The 19,140-nt window shown below is 38.5% G+C and overlaps 4 protein-coding genes, 1 long non-coding RNA gene and 1 pseudogene across 10 annotated transcripts; 5 read left to right on the top strand and 1 right to left on the bottom strand.

The window, feature by feature from the left end:
* Positions 1-430: 430 nt before the first annotated feature.
* On the top strand, positions 431-3,150 carry LOC133723943 (uncharacterized). 2 transcript variants are annotated; one of them, XM_062150819.1, is made up of 3 exons: positions 431-563; positions 664-1,036; positions 1,189-3,150. In XM_062150819.1, the coding sequence occupies exon 3, from the start codon at positions 1,647-1,649 to the stop codon at positions 3,003-3,005; it is 1,359 nt and encodes a 452-aa protein (XP_062006803.1). In that variant the 5' UTR covers positions 431-563; positions 664-1,036; positions 1,189-1,646; the 3' UTR covers positions 3,006-3,150. The 2 variants fall into 2 exon arrangements, with proteins under 2 accessions (XP_062006803.1, XP_062006804.1); XM_062150820.1 differs by having other exon boundaries at positions 444-1,014.
* Positions 3,151-4,353: 1,203 nt separating this feature from the next.
* LOC133723944 (transcription factor MYB8-like) lies at positions 4,354-5,730 on the top strand. Its single transcript, XM_062150821.1, has 3 exons — positions 4,354-4,580; positions 4,681-4,810; positions 5,075-5,730. The coding sequence occupies exons 1-3, from the start codon at positions 4,382-4,384 to the stop codon at positions 5,592-5,594; spliced, it is 849 nt and encodes a 282-aa protein (XP_062006805.1). The 5' UTR covers positions 4,354-4,381; the 3' UTR covers positions 5,595-5,730.
* A 296-nt stretch (positions 5,731-6,026) lies between these two features.
* Positions 6,027-9,734, top strand: LOC133720715 (uncharacterized). Of its 4 annotated transcripts, none has more exons than XM_062147161.1 (8): positions 6,027-6,184; positions 6,903-7,211; positions 7,329-7,500; positions 8,180-8,357; positions 8,454-8,534; positions 8,768-8,875; positions 9,112-9,378; positions 9,476-9,734. In XM_062147161.1, the coding sequence occupies exons 2-8, from the start codon at positions 6,920-6,922 to the stop codon at positions 9,572-9,574; spliced, it is 1,197 nt and encodes a 398-aa protein (XP_062003145.1). In that variant the 5' UTR covers positions 6,027-6,184; positions 6,903-6,919; the 3' UTR covers positions 9,575-9,734. The 4 variants fall into 4 exon arrangements, with proteins under 4 accessions (XP_062003145.1, XP_062003144.1, XP_062003143.1 ...); XM_062147160.1 differs by having other exon boundaries at positions 7,326-7,500; XM_062147159.1 differs by having other exon boundaries at positions 6,903-7,223.
* On the bottom strand, positions 9,705-10,599 carry LOC133720717 (E3 ubiquitin-protein ligase SINA-like 10; annotated as a pseudogene).
* A 977-nt stretch (positions 10,600-11,576) lies between these two features.
* On the top strand, positions 11,577-13,145 carry LOC133720718 (uncharacterized). Its single transcript, XR_009851966.1, has 2 exons — positions 11,577-11,954; positions 12,697-13,145. It is a non-coding gene; the product is annotated as an uncharacterized LOC133720718 (long non-coding RNA).
* Positions 13,146-14,043: 898 nt separating this feature from the next.
* On the top strand, positions 14,044-17,758 carry LOC133720716 (uncharacterized). 2 transcript variants are annotated; one of them, XM_062147164.1, is made up of 8 exons: positions 14,044-14,189; positions 14,875-15,195; positions 15,301-15,472; positions 16,152-16,329; positions 16,426-16,506; positions 16,736-16,843; positions 17,080-17,346; positions 17,444-17,758. In XM_062147164.1, exons 2-8 carry the CDS (start codon positions 14,895-14,897, stop codon positions 17,540-17,542), a joined length of 1,206 nt encoding a protein of 401 aa, XP_062003148.1. In that variant the 5' UTR covers positions 14,044-14,189; positions 14,875-14,894; the 3' UTR covers positions 17,543-17,758. The 2 variants fall into 2 exon arrangements, with proteins under 2 accessions (XP_062003148.1, XP_062003146.1); XM_062147162.1 differs by having other exon boundaries at positions 15,298-15,472.
* Positions 17,759-19,140: the final 1,382 nt, after the last annotated feature.

Genomic DNA, 19,140 nt, shown 5'->3' with positions numbered 1-19,140 from the left:
CAAGTAACTAAGATAAGAAGCAAAGGCAAATAGCATGCAGATTTTAATCACTTCTGGCAAAATAGTTATTGAGGTTTCCACTGGGGCTATATATTGATAAAGATGTATCAATGGAGACATATAGTAATGCTGTTTCATTATAAACACACCTCCAGCGTCACTCAGAAAGATGATGGACCATTGGCTATGTATAATCTTCTAACAATCATGTGTTGGTATATTATGATGTTTCAGCTTAGTATGGGAGAGTCTTCGGTACATGGCGTGAAGATACACGCACCGTTGAGATTTGATGGTTTTTAGTGATAAATAACGGACCCCACATATGCACGGCTGAGATTGCATAGTTAGTGTATGTGGATTTATACCGCCGTGTATAAAAGAATTTTTGTATATATAATGTCAAACACTCGGTGTAGAGTATCAACAACTACAACATTGCAATATCAAAGAGTAGAGAAAGATGGGTAGTATTCCATGGACTATGGAAGAGGATCAGTTGCTGAGAAAATGCATAGAGAAGTATGGAGAAGGGAAATGGCATCGTATCCCTCAGTTAGCCGGTAAACTAAATTGAGTTGTATTAATTTGTTTTCTGAACAACTCTAGCTTCTATGTATTTTGGAAATTAGGAAAAGATTTGATCAGTAACGCAATCTGCAGATGGTGGATGAAGCCCTGCAAGGGTTCGGGTTTCAGATCCTTCAGCTTTGTCTTGGAAAGGGTCTCTATCTCTTACTACTGGGGTGGTTTAGTTCCGACTAGGTCTGATCGAATTTTACAGGTTAATGATGATCGCCTTTTTTCTGGGTGATGGCTATGTCAGGGCGGCTCCTATGTTGTCTTCCTACTGGGGTGTAGTCTAGGAGCGGTAGTTGCGGTGGCGCCGTTTGGTCTGGGCGGGAATTCGATGTGATGGCAGCGGGTCATGGTTGCAGTCAAGCTTGCCTATTGGGCTGGCTTGCTCTCTTTGGGTTTGGGATAGGGCCTTTGGACCTCATCTTGCGCTTCATAGTGAGTGAGTTAGCTCTTTGAGGTTGGTTTTTATTTAAGTTTTTAATTTTACCTATTTAATGTGTCTTTGTGTTACATGTAGTGTTACCACAAACTCTGTATCTATCCTAGATTGATAGATGGAGAATATGTAATGGCCTAATCTAAGTTGAGTTTATTTTATTCTTCTCTCAGGCTTCGGTTATAGTTGGGGTCTGGATCCCACAAATTTAAAGACTTGGACCTACAAATGCAAATAATGAGTCCTATACATGGACTAGAACTGTCTTAAGAAGCTTTGGGCTGTGCTGGGAAATTCAATTTCCATTGGGCTTGTAGGTTATAACCACAATCTCACAAATGGAGTGAAGGAGAAAAATAGAGCCATCATGGGTGTACTTGGTAAATCTTTTTGGGTGTATCTTAACCATTTCCAACCCAAAGTCTTGACTTTTCCTTTCTTTTGGGTAGTTTCCTATTTGATTAGGGATTTAATAAACCCAATCACGTCCTGTTTTGTTTAGGAATTTCTTTTGGGTAGTCTCCTATTTGTTTAAGGATTTAATGAAATAAAAACAGTTCTCCACTCTCCAAAGCAACCCAGCATTTCCCATATTAAATCCCTCATTTTCCATCTCTCCCAATACCCACAAATGATTGCTCAGTTTTCCGACTCCGTTGTGTTCAGATTCTTCAGCACACTCTTCGTCGAAGAAGAGATTTCTCCGATGAGGAATTCCGGTTTCTCTAGCACTGTACCGGAAAGAGCTGAATCTGAGATTCGGAAAAGTTACGAAGAAGATGATGATTCAGAATTCTTTGATGTTGGTGATATAGAGATCTCAGAGCCAAATTTCGTGTTTAAATTTGAGTACCAGACTGGGGAAATATTAAAAACACTGGAAAAAGCGGATGTAATTGGTGATTATGTAGCTTTTCAGGCCCAAAAGAATACTAGTAGTAGTTGCTTCATTGAAGAAGCAGAAAATGGGTCTGCTCAGAAATCAAACTGTGGTTCTATAGAAGCAACTGATGTTGATGAAGGAAAAAGTGCTCAGGGTTTTACAGAGGGTTTTGACCAATTGGTTAGACAAGTACAAGTTCATGAGGAAAAAGGTACTGATCAGGGTTTTAGAGATGGTGCATTTGAGGAAGAGGAGGTAGAGAAGAAATCAGTGATTGAAGAAGATTCTGTTTCGGACGACGAAGAAGGATCCGAGAGTCAGGAAGAAGTAGATGTTAATAATGAAGAAATGTCTCATTCAGAAGAGGAAAGTGATAGTACTGGTGATGAGAAACTGGCTACTAGTCATGAAGATGAGTTGGTTTCGGAAGAGAACTTTGTTAGTTCGGAATCTGATTCTGATTTGATTTGCTCAAGTCTAGATGATGATGAAGTAGGTGCTTTGGAAGACATTGGATTGCACGAGCCTGATGGTTTTGATGAAGAAGATGATGATATAATGGAACAAGTTAGAGAACTAGAAGAGTTGTGTACGACTGATGATCAAAACTCGAAAGGGTCCGAACCTAAAGGAGAAGAAAAGCTAGTGGATGATTATAATGGTTCCGAGGATTCAGACACATTGGACGTTTTGTGGGAACACCAAGAGTTGATAGACCAGTTGAAAATGGAGCTCAAGATAGTCAGAGCTACAACTGGTCTGCCTACAATTTTTGAAGAATCCGAGTCTCTGGATATGGATGACTTGAAGCCACTCAAGATTGATGAAAAATACCAACACGGAGATAGAATGAGGGTGCTTCACAAGTTCTACAAGAGTTACAGGACTCGAATGCGCAAGTTGGATATTTTGAATTACCAGAAGTTATATGCAATAGGTGTTCTGCAGTCTAAGGATCCACTTAGATCGTTTTCGAGCTACAAATCCTCAACTCCGGCAATCAAATCCTTTCTTTCCAACTGGAGGCTATGTAGACCCAAAATAGATTGTGATCCAATTGTTAAGTTCATTAAGGATGTGCTAGTGAATTGGAATTGGTCTATGTAGGGCAGTTGTGCCTTTCATGGGAGTTCCTTCAATGGCAATATGAGAAGGCCTTGGAGCTATTGGAATCTGCCCCTAATCAAATACATTCATACAATGAAGTTGCAGAGGAATTGCAACATTTTCAAGTGCTCCTGCAAAGATTTATAGAGGATGAACATTTTCAAGGGGCAAGGGTCGAAAACTATGTTAAAAATCGAAGTGCTATGCATAAGCTTCTACAAGTTCCAGTAATCAGAGAGGACAAATCGGAGAAAGGAAAGAAAGAGGATGCAATTACCACTGACAGTCTTGTCGAGATGTTGAGAGAATTGATAAGGACCATTTGGCGATTCATTCGAGCTGATAAAAATGCCAACATAACCACCGCTTGTCGAAAAAGATCACTTGATGGAGATTGCTTGGATCCAAAGCTTTTAGTGGAAGTCCAAGCAGATCTTCGGAAGAAAGAGAGGAAGCTTAAAGAGCTATTGAGGAGTGAGAACCGGATCATAAAGAGATTCCAAAAGCATGAAGAAGAAGGAGAAGAAGAGGAAGACAGCGGAGATCATGGTCACCATAACTTCTTTTCTCAAGTGGACATCAGATTAGTTTCAAGGGTTTTGAACATGTCAACTATAACACAAGAGCAACTAGTGTGGTGTCAAAGTAAGTTGAGCGAGATACACTTTGTGAAGCGCAAGATTCATGTAGATCCCTCCTTCTTGTTGTTTCCATGTTAAAAAGAGTAAACTTTCAAAGTGCGAAATAACTGTTTAGTCATCTAATTTATGCAGAGTTAAGCGATAGCTCTTTACATAATATGAATAATGATGGTACGTATAATCAGATATCGAAACAATTATAAATTGATTGATTTTTTTTTATAGACGATTCAAATCATCAAATTGCATGTGAGAAACCGTTCCTTGAATGTTGAATGCACAAGTAGTTGAATGCCTAATCTGGTGCCATAGCATCAACAAGGTCCATTTATGATTGGGGAACCAAAGTCTGGACCGCTTGATCATTGATGAAGTATGAGAAATACCTGTGAATCTGTGAGCTGTGAGTGTGTGTACTCTGGTGATATAAGTAACCAAGATAAGAAGCAAAGGCAGAAATAGCATGCAGATTTTCATCACTTCTGGCAAAATAGTTATTGAAGTTTCCACTGGGGCTATATATTGATAAAGATGTGTCAATGGAGACATAGTAATGCTGCTTCATTATAAACCCACCTCCAGCCACACTCACTTAGAAAGATGATGGACCATTGACTATGTATATTCTTCTAACTTCGGTAACAACCATGTGCTGGTACATTATGGCGTTTCAGCTAAGGACTAGGCGTGAACTAATCAGAAAGAAAAGGAAAGAAGGAGCCACAAGAGTACAATATGAAAATCCATATATATATAACATCAAACACTCACTGTAGAGATTCAACAACTCAAAATTGCAATATCAGAGAGAGAGAGAGAGAGAGAGAGAGAGAGATGGGTGGTATTCCATGGACTAAGGAAGAGGATCAATTGCTGAGGAAATGCATAGAGAAGTATGGAGAAGGCAAATGGCATCGAATTCCTCACTTAGCCGGTAAATAAATGTTAATTTGTTTTCTGCACAACTCTAGCTTGTATGTATTATGGAAATTAGGAAAAGATTGATCAGTGACACGCTTAAGGTTCGAAATCAGGTCTAAACAGGTGCCGTAAGAGCTGCCGGCTTCGGTGGCTAAACTACCTTCGGCCGAACATCAAGAGAGGGAGCTTTGAACAAGAGGAAGTTGAGCTCATCATCAAGCTCCAAAGGCTCTTGGGAAACAGGCAAGTTCATCTCAAACTCACATAGCTCTTTGTTAGTTGATATGTTTATCTTAAAATGTTACCATCGAGAAGTGCTGCTTGAAGAAACATCTATAAACACTTTTCACTATTTCAAATAAATAGTGCTATAAGTACTTTTGATGATCTGAAAGTGCTTTTAACAGTTTTTGAAGTAATACCGAACATAAAGAGCCGTTTGTTTGGGCATGTATGCCTACATATATGACATACCCAATTGAACTTTATTAGCTTTTAAATTTTCAGGTGGTCATTAGTTGCAGCTAGGCTTCCGGGGAGGACTGGTAATGATGTGAAGAACTATTGGAATTGTCACTTGAGCAAAAAGCTAAATGCTCAAGAAACTCATGGTGATCATCAGAAGATTAATCATGCAAGGAATAATAATTTACAAGTCATAAGACCCCAAGCTTCAAAATACGCCAGCTCAAACTCAAAGAGGTCAATGATAAGTAGTACTCTTGAGGATCAAACTTGCCAAGCCTCGGAAGAATGTAGCAAAGCATCAGTGGCAATGCTCTGCAATATTGATAAAGATCAGGGGCAGATCAGTCAGATAGTTGAGAGAGAGGATAGCAACAATCTATGTGTGGAAGAAGAACATGAGGGGAACAATGACTTCATGGGTGATTTGGGAATGGTAGACCTTGATCAATTTGAACAAATTATAGAGCAATATGATCAAGAGTTCAACAACAAAAACAAGAAATGGGAGTGGGATGACTCCATCTTGGACATGGACCTTTGGGTTACTGATTCTTCATAAGTGGTTATGAAAGTGATTTTATTCTTAGGTGTCTACTACTCGTTAGTAAAATGATGATGATGATTCCGTAATTAAAATAATGTTCATGTATCATAATGTAGTAAATTAAATGTCGAATTGTTGTTTTTTTGCATTACGACGATGGTAGTAACTAATGCCCTGTGAAATTGAAACTCATTAGTAACCTGAAATCTAATTAATATCTCATTATTGCTTTATCGACAGTAAATAACACAATAACTCAAATTATGATATAAAGTTATTCGATAATTAATTAAAAAAAATACCAATTAAGATGATATACACCATGATTCTTAATATCCAAAAATAACTTTATATGCTTTCAGAAATATCAAATTGCCTTCACCCACATATCATCATTTAAAGTGAATAGTGGGAATTGAAACCTGTGAATTACTACTCAGAAATAGACCCTTTTTCTTTTTCTTTTTCTTCAGCCAATGAGTGACTGACTGAAAAGCATGTAAATACAAAGCAAGAGACTTTTTTTCATTCGATTCTTCGTCATTTCCGAATTCCGATCGTGCTTGCAAGTCTGGTGCTTTGCCTTCAATTCTCTCTGCTTCTGGGTAAAACCCCAAACCCTTTGCTCTTCTTTGTTCTCCTTCTCCATTTTTGTTACTACTTTACCAACAAAACCCAGTTTTACTATCAGCTAAACTGCAATTGTTTGTACCTCAAAACCCTTTTCATGATTTGTTGTTTCATTTTCTTTATGATCACTATGATAATGTTGCTGTGAATGAACTATCTGCTCTGTTTTTGTGTTAGTATCAGTTTGATTGTGTGTTTGGGTCCAAAAAAGCGATCAAGATAATTAATTACCCAGTTGAATTTTCAGTGTAATATTTGCTGCTGACTGAACCAAAACTACAAGAAGCTGAAATGAGATTGAGTTTCTTGAATAAACATAAGAAAGGACACTTCTTGGCTTATAAATTTGAGCACTTTGTGGTTAGATTTTGCCCATCTGCTCTGTTTTTGTGTTAGGATCGATTTGACAGTTTTTCTGGCTCCAGTAAAGTGATCAAGATAACTTACCCAGTTGAAATTTAGTGTTGTAGTCACTGCTGATTGAACTAAAACTACAAGAAGATGAAATTAGTTTGATTTTCTACAATAAACATAACAAAGGAAGCTTCTTGGCTTATAAATTTCAGTACTTCGAGTTTTTTTTTTTTTCGACTAGGGTACTTTGAGTTAAATTTTGCATACTATGTGTCTTATTTACACAAACATTCCTGTTTTTCTCGTCTTACCAGGATTTTTTTTTTTTTTTTTTTTTAGGCATAAGTGCTAGTTTTATGATGGCTTACATCCCTCCACACAAGCGAAGCTCAAATGAAGCTGAGAGGCCGTTTCCAACTCCAGACAAGCTTGCTCCTTTGTTTAAGAGAAATGTAAATATAAGGTCATCAAAGTCTAATGATAACTGGACCTCGATGTTAATTTATGCAGACCGAGCCATTTCGAAATGGTGGGCACTTGGTTTGGATGATGACACCCAGTTTCCATCTTCTGTTAATCTTGAACTCATTTCCTTGGAAACTATTGAGCACAAAATCGCAGAGAAGCGTCTAGCTTTAATGAATTCTGGTATTGCTACTGGTTAGTACTGTAAAATTTCTTTTAGCACATTTATGTTGAAACTTTGTTTACTCTGGGTTATGAATCCTTTTGATAATGTTTTATATGGTTCATACTTGATAGAAGGTAGTGAGGTGAAATGGGACTTGCCAAAGAGTCCATGGGTGTATATAGCAGAGAATGTGCTTGAAGACGTACTTGCGTCTTTTGAAAATATGAGGAAGGAAATGGAGTCCCCAAAGTTAGAAGAACTAAAGCCTACTTTGGTTGCTCGAGTTGGAAAAGTTCTCTTCCATTGGTTACACTTCCTTCTTATTTTAATTTGTTATTCTTTCATCCATTTAACTTGAACATTTCATATATTTATCCTGTTTCTTCTTGTTCTTTTAGCTGCGTATGATTTTGACAATCATGTATTTAAAGAAACTGTAATAGGTCTATGACAATACCTATCTGCTGAGAGTAATCCTGTATCATGGGTGCATGAGCTTATGAGTGATAGGTGACATTTGACGATTATGTCAAGCACTTTCATCTTAAGTTGAAGTAGGTTGCCTTTGTAATAGCCAAATGACTGCCCAAAATTTGATTTGATCAAACAAACTGTAAAACACTAGGACCTACTTGTTATGTGGGAGAGAAGGTCCTGTAGATTTAGTCCAATCTACTGCTGATTTGAAGTGAACAGAAAGAAAGAAATGCCAACTATAGTCCATTTTGTATAAAGGGTAAATGTTCGCATTTTAGCTTGTAAAGTAGGGTGCCAGGTTGGAGAGGTGACCCGTGATTCTAAGACTCTACCCTTGTTTGTATATAATAGTATAGATACTAAAACCTACTTAATAGAACTATGCCTTGATATCGATGCTTAATTACTGTCAATGTTCCACTGCTTCATATATGTAACAATGAAAAAGCACATTATACTCGGTTGTATATGAACAGATGTAAACCAAATGGCAATCTTTGCAATTCAGGAGCCCTTCAGTTAACCTGGAATCTCTGAGAGAAAATTTGACTACAAAAATGTTGAAAAATTGGAAGAGATCATTTTACACAAATGTTCCTGTTTCCTATACGGAGAAGATTGTAAACGAAGTTGTCCCGAATATTGGGGTTGATTTTGAATCGGAGAAAGATATGTACCTAGTAAAGGTATTTCTAATCCTATATCCATAGACTTACTGAATGTATGCTTTCCAAAATTCTGATCTTGGCTATTGCAATCCTCATTTGTTTCTTCTTGTATAGTTGGCTGATTCCACAACACCAGATTCGACTCTCCTCTGCAAATGTAGTGTGAAAGCAGATGGAAAGCTACAACTCTACAAGGCAAGTTTTCTAATCATCCAACTATATTGAATTCGGTGTTTCATAAATCATGATGATCATGCTTCTATTGCATCATATTTAATATAATATATTTACTGCAAAATGATCAGATTTTTATAAGAAGACTAACTGTTGATGTGAATGAAATCAAGTTCTCCCCTCCTTTAAGTTTCCCTTTTGCTTGTCATAGTTCTATTTACTAATACTTATATCAATATTCAACTTTCATCCAGGTCGAACTAAACCAACTGCGTAATATGGTGATGGATATATCCATCCCTAATAAGAATCTGGACCTGAGACTGATGTTAAACATGAAGAGAGTCGTAACAACTCAGACTGTAAGTTACTTCGCGTCGTACCATTGGAAATTTCATTTCTATTCTTTGTTGTTTTGGAAAAAGAAGAAACTAATTATTATATATTAGTATAGCAGCCACAACCAAAACAAGCTACAGAAAAAGTTGAAATGTTATCTATGTGTTCAGATGATGAGAGTTAATCACATTGGATCAAGGGATGAACTTTTGTACCTTGGAATGAGGTTGTGTAATCGGATTAATCTTTTCTGTTTCAGGATGATGAGATGCAAAGCATTAGGGATCTGGTTGATTCTGCGATTACAGATCCAGATGTGAAGGGTGGGTTGAGATGGCCCCTGGAGAAGACATCTTCTGGAAAGTACAATGTTGTTGGGGCCTGGCATGTAAGAGCCAAAGCATATAAAAATCAGTCATTAAGATTTAAGGTCAGGCATGCCGATCGATTTGATTTCGGAACCTCAATTGGTGAAGCTTCTTGGGAGATCAGTCTGAGGTTGAAAAAGCTAGTCTCAAAGTTGAAGGTAAGTGCTAACATTCCTCTTTGACTCGCACTCTGCCTACCTCATACACTACGCTCTTTAAGCATCCTGAGAAACCTCTTTTTCTTTCAATTTTCAGGAAGAGAAGGTTGACATCGACTCTGTTTCTGAGATGCTGGAGGAAAATATGAAGTTCATATATGACAACTTCTTAAGCTGTGAAAGTTTTCTCACATGAAAGTACATGTTGTAAACCTATCTCTCTATTGCTATTTCATCATTGCAGAGTGAGGATAAACTAAAATAGATTGCCACAGCTGGTTTACTGTTGATGCAATGCTCGGGTTGTGTATTTTGAATATATAGTGTGATGCAGAAAGCTACTTACTTGGTATTTAGTCTGTCTACTTCATGTATAAGATGTTCTCGAGTTTCGATGACCTTTGGTAACAAGTGAGACCCAATTACACACCCCGACCATGTCATGGAGATGGGCAAAAAAAGTGTCGCAGCATTCCGTAGTCCTTCAATAATGCGATTATTGAGGATAAACAACGTACCATTATTCCTTTCTTGAAGAACAAGGAATCTTTCGTTTTTTCCCAAAGTGAGGTCCAAATTGTCCGGGTACTTAAATTGTGTTGTAGAATCCATATGATTTGTACTGAAGTGTTGTTTCAAGTCCTGGGTAGGAGACACGAAGTTGCAATCGGGATGGGGGCATGAGCAATTATAAGGCGAATGTAGACATGAATCTTCGTGTTTGCTTGCCTCGTCGCAAGTCAGCAATTGGTTGCAACCATACTTGCATGTTGTAACCGATTTCAGAACTTCCTCCATGGCCAAATTACGACTGGAGCTGAAGGTGCAGGAACATGAAGGACACTTATCTTTGATGTTATCTCGGCATAAGAAGCATCCATATGCCCATTTTTGTCACATTGGAAAATAGGAATGGTCAATGGTTGACAGCAAATTGGACAATCAAGCACTCCTGGTTCAGTTAGGGTTATGACCCTTGCAGTACTAGTAGTAGAAGTTGTAATTGATTCAAGAACCTTCTCCATGGCGCGGTTGCGATTACAGCCAAAGGGGGAGGAATATAAGCTACATAATTTATAATCACCGTCGTGATTCCAGCAAGAGGAGCAGGCTATATGTCCATTTTGATCACATTGGAAAATATGGGTGGTGGTGGTCAAGGGTTCATTGCAAATTGAGCAATGAAGCACTTCTTGTTCAGTAAAAGTCCTGACCGCAGAATCTTCCTTCACGGGTGGGAAGGAAAAAAAAAACAGTACTTGGTCCGTTATTTGGCTCTTCCTCTAGCTCATAGTTAGTTGCAATTCTTTTTTTGATCAAGAAAAAACTTCATTAATAATGAACCGGTTACAACTAATTTTGGGCAACATTTCTACCACAGAAATGCCCACTAGACTTCACACTGGAACTCTATAATGACTGACTAAAGGAGCCAAAGAGGCTCCGACTAAAAGAAAACTTGCACAACAACTAAACGGCAAAGACAATATGCGCAGAAGCAGTGAATCCTTGACACTCAACTTTGTCAACACTAACTCGCCACCCAGAGTCCACTGGACCTGCCTTTGATCGACCAAGCCTACACTCGCTGTGACTTCGAACCCGACCAAAATGAATTGCTGGACCGTTAGACCTGAGACTAAAGTAAACCCAACACCGTCACCTCCCGAGTGTTAACATTGTCAATCCACAACTGCTCCAAATCGCCATCGCCTCCGACCCGAAACTAGACAGGAACGACCCACTAGAAGGCCAAGGATGATTGTCTAAGCCATAGCTAGACTTTTTTGCCACCACTGCTGACCCAACTCCAGAACAGAAACGACCCTCTAGACGGCGAAAGAGAAGATTGTCTCTGCCGCAACCTGCAGTGCGCCCGACCCAACAACTAATACCTAATCTATAAACCAAACCCAAAGAAAACCATGACTACAACCTTAACTCGAGAGACCTGCTAAAACTTGATAGGGACTTATTCTAATCAAAACTAACAATAAAATTAAAATTAACTTATAACATAACAAAGCCAAAACATCAACAGCCCAACAAGAACCCAATGACGTGATCCAGGCCCACCAACCAGCCCAAAAACCCAGCGGATACACTAGGGCTGAAACCCTCCAAATCCAACTCCACCAATTCAGCGTCACTCTCCCACCACCGCCACCACGGCAACCGGCGACAACCAGCATTAGGCCTGGCATTTGAGCCCGAAACCCGCAAACCCGCCCGAAACCCGCACGGAAAAAGCCCGCACGAACCCGTCCAATTATTAATTCGGGCTGAGAAAAGCCCGCACGCCAAAAACCCGTAAATTAACGGGCCGGGTTGTGCTAAACCCGTTAGGCCCGTTGGAACCCGTTAAGTAATTTCTGAAAATTAAAACCCTTTCTACTCTGCTGAAAGAAAGCGATCCATGACAGACTCTTTGCCGTGTTCTCTGCCTCTCTCGTAGAGTCCATGACTGCATCTCTCTCTTCTTCATCCAAACCCACAATTTCAGAGCGAGAGAGATCTGAGCTGGGATTGGGTTCTGAAGTGCTTATTGGGATTTGGGTGGAAACAAGGTAGTGAAGGTACCATCTCTGATCTCTCTCTTCAGTTCTCAGTTTGTCTTTATTGCTTTTATTAATCTGTGCTCTTTTGTTGTTGAAAGTATGGATCTTGAATCCTTGATGGATTAAATCATTGAATTTGTATCATTGGGTTTGGTTGTTGCTTCTCTCTGGAGTGTTCACCAACAATCGCAAACAATGAAATATATAGTTTGTTTTTGTTGCTTACAGGTAGTGAAGGCAAACCCGTAATCTGGGTTGTTGCTTCTCTCTCATGTCTTTACTGTTTTGTTGCTTCTCTCTCATGGCTTTCTCCTGTCTCCAATACCCACAATTCCTTTTCTTTGAAACCCTTTACAGTTTTTGCAGTTTGGTCAGTTTTTGGATATGGGTTATTGTGTGTATCATTTTCTTTTCTTTGAAACCCTTTCTAGTCTATCATTGAACCTATGAATCAAGGATGACATGATTCAGTTGATTAACCAATGCAGCTCAAGTACAGATAGAAAATGCAAACACCATACGCAGTATTCCAGTAATAACAAGTTACCTAGCTATACATAAGATTTTTTAATTATATGGATTAGTGTGTAGTCATGTGTACGTATGATTGGAATTGCACATGCATTGTTCATTTAGAGTTATGTCCTAAGTTGAATACGAACAAGGCTGAAGCCTTTAACTACTCTCACCATTGTGCAATTATACTTGAATTGGTACAATTAGAAGATTAACCTCAGTATGTTTTTTTTTTTTTTTGTAGATGAGTACAAATGATGAGTCCCAATTTATATCTACGGAGGAAAGAGGAGAAGATGTAACAGGAAATGTACAAAGAGATGATTTGCCTTCTAGAAGAAAGAAGAGGAAGAAGAGTTCTCAATGTTGGTTGTCTTTTGAGGAAATTCCTTTGGGTGAGGATTTGATTGAGCGTGCTGAATTGGAGGATCTTACTGAAGACGTATTTGATTTGACATTGCAAGATAGATCCGGAGAAGGAGATAGCCGCAATTAAGATGATTTTGACGTATTTTATTTAGTAAATTAAATATGTATTTTATTTAGTACATTAAATATGTATTTTATTCAGTACATTAAATATGTATTTTATTCAGTACATTAAATATGTATTTCGAACCTATTTCAATCTTTGTAGCTACTATTATCATTGATGCTATTTCATCAAAGAATGAATCAATTTACGGGTTCCAATCTTTGTACATTAAATATGCTTTGACAAAAAGTTATAAAAAAAAAAAAAAACCAATTTACGGGTTCCAACGGAAAATCCGCAAACCCGCAAACCCGCCGGGTTTGGCCCGCGAAACCCGTTAAGCTAACGGGTTCTTACCGGGTCGGCCCGTTAAGAACCCGCACGGTACCCGCACGTTGCCTGGCCTAACCAGCATCCATATCATTGAAAACCAAAACCAAAAGATTAGGATAGATTTGGACTTTGCCTGTTCAACGTCCTTAATCTCTTCACTGCTGCACTCACTGCAAGAAGATCCACTCGTCGCCACCGCCTGCTACCCAAATCTACCACCAGCCGACGCCAAACCAGGTGATGCTTCGACCTAGAAAACCGATCACCCTTCCGCAATCCAGACCGGACCCGATCTGGTCTCCAATCCATCGAACCGCTCACCCATTCCCGGTCACCTTCACGCCAGATGAGCTCGTTGCTTAACCATGGAGGAACCCATGAACACAAAACCCGTCCGACCACGCTCGTCGCACGTCGGCGAGGCCAAAGGCCCGCACAAGCACGGCTGCGCAGCCGGACGAGCGATAAAGCTAAGGGGGAGAAGGATAGGATATGTCGCGCGTGAGGCGCGTTCTTTTCTAGGGTTTTAGTTTATGGAGAATTAAGTTAGGCTAAATCTGTTAGTTGCAATTCTTGGTTCATCTCTTCTTCTTCATATGTACGAAAATTCTGTTAAACAGCGACAAGCGTGGCCTGCGGCCCACCATTGTACCGATACTGTCCCAACTTAACCACCTGTTAGGTGTTGAGTTTTAATCACAAAAGACTTCGGTACAATTGGTTGTGATCCACCCACTTATAAGTTCTATTTTATGTGTCACTTTTCTAACGTGGAATCTCTCTCTTTTTCTTCAGCCAATGAGTGACTCACTGAAAAGCAAAGCAGGTAGTACAAAGCAAATGGCTTTTTCATTCGATTCTTCGTCATTTCCGAATTCCAATCGTGCTTGCAAGTCTGGTGCTTTGCCTTCAATTCTCTCTACCTCTGGGTAAAACCCCAAACCCTTTGCTCTTCTTTGTTCTCCTTCTCCATTTTTGTTACTACTTTACCAACAAAACCCAGTTTTTACTATCAGCTAAACTGTAATTAATTGTCTGTACCTCAAAACCCTTTTCATGATTTGTTGTTCCATTTTCTTTATGATTACTATGAGAATGTTGCTGTGAATGAACTATCTGCTCTGTTTTTGTGTTAATATCAATTTGATTGTGTGTTTGGGTCCAAAAAAGCGATCAAGATAATTAATTACCCAGTTGGATTTTCAGTGTAATATTTGCTGCTGACTGAACCAAAACTATAAGAAGCTGAAATGTGACTGATTTTCTTGAATAAACATAAGAAAGGACACTTCTTGGCTTATAAATTTGAGTACTTTGTGTTTAGATTTTTCCCATCTCTCTGTTTAGGGTTTTGCCCATCTCTCTGTTTTTGTGTTAGTATCAATTTGATAGTGTTTCTTGCTCCAGAAAAGCGATCAAGATAACTTACCCAGTTGACATTTAGTGTTGTAGTCACTGCTGATTGAACTAAAACTACAAGAAGATGAAATTAGTTTGATTTTCTTCAATAAACATAACAAAGGACACCTCTTCGCTTATAAATTTTAGTACTTTTGAGTTAAATTTTGCCCACTATATGTGTCTTATTTACACAAACGTTTTTGTTTGTTTTAGGCATAAGTGCTAGTTTTATAATGGCTTACATCCCACCACACAAGCGAAACTCAATTGGAGCTGAGAGGCCGGTGCCAACTCCGGACAAGCTTGCTCCTTTATTTAAGAGAAATGTAAATGTAAGGTCATCAAAGTCTAATGATAATTGGACTGGGAAGGTAATTTGGGCAGACCAAGCCATTTCGAAATGGTGGGCACTTGGTTTGGATGATGACACCCAGTTTCCATCTTCTGTTAATCTTGAACTCATTTCCTTGGAAACCATTGAGCACAAAATCGGAGAAAAGCATCTAGCTTTAATGAATTCTGGTCTTGCTACTGGTTAGTACTGTAAAATTTCTTTTAGTGCATTTATATTGAAACTTTCTTTACTCTGGGTTATTAGTCTTTTTGGTAATTTTTTATATGGTTGATACTTGATAGAAGGTAGTGAGGTGAAATGGGACTTGCCAAAGAGTCCTTGGGTGTATATAGCAGAGAATGTGCTTGAAGACCTAATTGCGTCTTTTGACAATATGAGGAAGGAAATGGAGTCCCCAAAGTTAGAAGAACTGAAGCCTAATTTGGTTGCTCGAGTTGGAAAAGTTCTCTTCCATAGGTTACGCTTCCTTCTTATTTTAATTTGTTATTCTTTCATCCATTTAACTTGAACATTTCATACATTTATCCTGTTTCTTCTTGTTCTTTTAGCTACGTATGATTTTGACAATCATGTATTTAAAGAAACTGTAATAGATCTATGACAATACCTATCTGCTGAGAGTAATCCTGTATCATGGGTGCATGAGCTTATGAGTGATAGGTGACATTTGATGATTATGTCAACCACTTTCATCTTAAGTTGAAGTAGGTTGCCTTTGTAATAGCCAAATGACTGCCCAAAATTTGATTTGATCAAACAAACTGTAAAACACTAGGACCTACTTGTTATGTGGTAGAGAAGGTCCTGTAGATTTAGTCCAACCTACTGCTGATTTGAAGTGAACAGAAAGAAAGAAATGCCAACTATAGTCCATTTTATATAAAGGGTAAATGTTCGCATTTTAGCTTGTAAAGTAGGGTGCTAGGTTGGAGAGGTGACCCGTGATTCTAAGACTCTGCCTTTGTTTGTATATAATAGTATAGATACTAAAACCTACTTAATAGAACTATGCCTTGATATCGATGCTTAATTACTGTCAATGTCCCGCTGCTTCATATATGCAACAATGAAAAAGCACATTATACTCAGTTGTATATGAACATATGTAAACCAAATGGTAATCGTTGCAATTCAGGAGCCCTTCAGTTAACCAGGAATCTCTGAGAGAAAACTTGACTACAAATATGTTGAAAAATTGGAAGAGATCATTTTACACAAATGTTCCTGTTTCCTATACGGAGAAGATTGTAAACGAAGTTGTCCCGAATATTGGGGTTGATTTTGAATCGGAGAAAGATATGTACCTAGTAAAGGTATTTCTAATCCTATATCCATAGACTTACTGAATGTATGCTTTCCAAAATTCTGATCTTGGCTATTGCAATCCTCATTTGTTTCTTCTTGTATAGTTGGCTGATTCCACAACACCAGATTCAACTCTCCTCTGCAAATGTAGTGTGAAAGCAGATGGAAAGCTACAACTCTACAAGGCAAGTTTTCTAATCATCCAACTATATTGAATTCCGTGTTTCATAAATCATGATGATCATGCTTCTATGCATCATATTTAATATAATATATTTACTGCAAAATGATCAGATTTTTATAAGAAGACTAACTGTTGATGTGAATAAAATCAAGTTCTCCCCTCTAAGTTTCCCTTTTGCTTGTCATAGTTCTATTTACTAATACTTAAATCAATATTCAACTTTCATCCAGGTCGAACTAAACCAAGTGCGTAATATGGTGATGGATACATCCATCCCTAATAAGAATCTGGACCTGAGACTGATGTTAAACATGAAGAGAGTCATAACAACTCATACTGTAAGTTACTTCGCCTCGTACCATTGGAAATTTCATTTCTATTCTTTGTTGTTTTGGAAAAAGAAGAAACTAATTATTATATATTAGTATAGCAGCCACAAGCAAAACAAGCTACAGAAAAAGTTGAAATGTTATCTATGTGTTCAGATGATGAGAGTTAATCACATTGGATCAAGGGATGAACTTTTGAACCTTGGAATGAGGTTGTGTAATCGGATTAATCTTTTCTGTTTCAGGATGATGATATGCAAAGCATTAGGGATCTGGTTGATTCTGCGATTACAGATCCAGATGTGAAGGGTGGGTTGAGATGGCCCCTGGAGAAGACATCTTCTGGAAAGTACAATGTTGTTGGGGCCTGGCATGTAAGAGCCAAGGAATATAAAACTAAGTCATTAAGATTTAAGGTCAGGCATGCCGATCGATTTGATTTCAGAACCTCAATTGGTGAAGCTTCTTGGGAGATCAGTCTGAGGTTGAAAAAGCTAGTCTCAAAGTTGAAGGTAAGTGCTAACATTCCTCTTTGACTCACACTCTACCTACCTCATACACTACGCTCTTTAAGCATCCTGAGTAGCCTCTTTTTCTTTGAATTTTCAGGAAGAGAAGGTTGACATCGACTCTGTTTCTGAGATGCTGGAGGAAAATATGAAGTTCATATATGACAACTTCTTAAGCTGTGAAAGTTTTCTCACATGAAAGTACATGTTGTAAACCGATCTCTCTATTGTTATTTCATCGTTGCAGAGTGAGGATAAACTAAAATAGATTGCCACAGCTGGTTTACTGTTGATGCAGTGCTGGGGTTGTGTATTTTGAATATATAGTGTAATGCATAAAGCTATTTACTTGGTATTTAATCTGTCTACTTCATGTATAAGATGTGCTTGAGATTTGATGACCTTTTGGTTACAAGTGAGACCCTGCTTTGATGTAAGTTTAATCTAATAGCAGAACACTACTATACGAATTATACACTATATATTGAGATTCATATCACTAGTTTAACCTTCAGTTGCCGAGCTCGTACTTTGTAAGGAGGCATTGAGCACTTCTGATTAGCAGGCACGAAGTCCCATTGCCTTGCAAGGATCACTGACTCTGGGAATCAGTTTGGGATATGGTTGGCCCGTAGATCTAAAAGTAGAATGGCAGAGAACTTCAAATGTTGCAACTCCAGCACGGATTGAAATAGAAGCCGGTTTGTATTAGTAACCGGTGAAATTAAATGATGATCAAGCTCATTATTAAGGTCCATGATTTGGTGCACTCAACCAATTTGGGTGCATTCTTATATGTCATGCTGTTATGCTGTCATCTTCTTCATATAGAACTGGAGACTGATTGAAGTGATTAATTAAAAAAAAAAAAACCGGTGAAATTAAAAAAAAAAAAAATTCAGTGAGTTTTGAGCCTGTTGTTTTCACTTTTCAATTTACATTTGTCTTAATTAGTTAAATTAAGGTTGTTTTGAACAAAAACAAGATAGCTTCTGGGCTTTTCCATGGCCAAATTACGACTGGAGCTGAAGGTGCAGGCACATGAAGGACATTTATCTTTGATGTTATCTCGGCATGAGGAGCAGACTATATGCCCATTTTTGTCACATTGGAAAATAGGAATGGTCAATGGTTGACAGCAAATTGGACAATCAAGCACTCCTGGTTCTGTTAGGGTTATGACCCTTGCAGCACTCGTAGTAGAAGTTAGATAGGGAACCTTCTCCATGGCGCGGTTGCGATTAGAGCGCGCCAAAGGGGGAGGAACATAAGCTAGATAATTTATAATCACTGTCGTGATTCCAGCAAGAGGAGCAGGCTAGCTATATATCCATTTTGATCACATTAGAAAATATGGGTGGTGGTGGTCAAGGGTTCATTGCAAATTGAGCAATGAAGCACTTCTTGTTCAGTAAAAGTCCTGACAGCAGAATTTTCCTTGACGGGTGGGAATGAACCAAAAGCAGTACTTGGTTCGTTATTTGGCTCTTCCTCTAGCTCATAGTCTAGTTGCAATTCTTGGTTCATCTCTTCTTCTTCAGAGGAGGAAGAGAACAACACTTCATCCTCTTCTTCTTCATACGAAAATTCGTCATAGAATAGTTTGGATAAATAATTTAGGTGACGTTTCTTGGGCAAGGGTTCTCCTCCACTATCACACCGGCGTCGCTTCCCCATGATTGTCTTCCTTTCCACCAACTCAATTTGTTCAAAATACAAGTGAGACGGACAAAAAGTCGAGCATATGTATATAGGATAGGTGTACGTTAAATTTGGATGTATTCCTAATTAGAAGAC

This window comes from Rosa rugosa, chromosome 7, assembly GCF_958449725.1.
Source record: "Rosa rugosa chromosome 7, drRosRugo1.1, whole genome shotgun sequence".
In the NCBI taxonomy this organism is placed as follows: Eukaryota; Viridiplantae; Streptophyta; class Magnoliopsida; order Rosales; family Rosaceae; genus Rosa; species Rosa rugosa.
The sequence above is the reverse complement of the archived record's forward strand: the minus strand, read 5'-3'. Positions and strand labels throughout refer to the sequence as shown.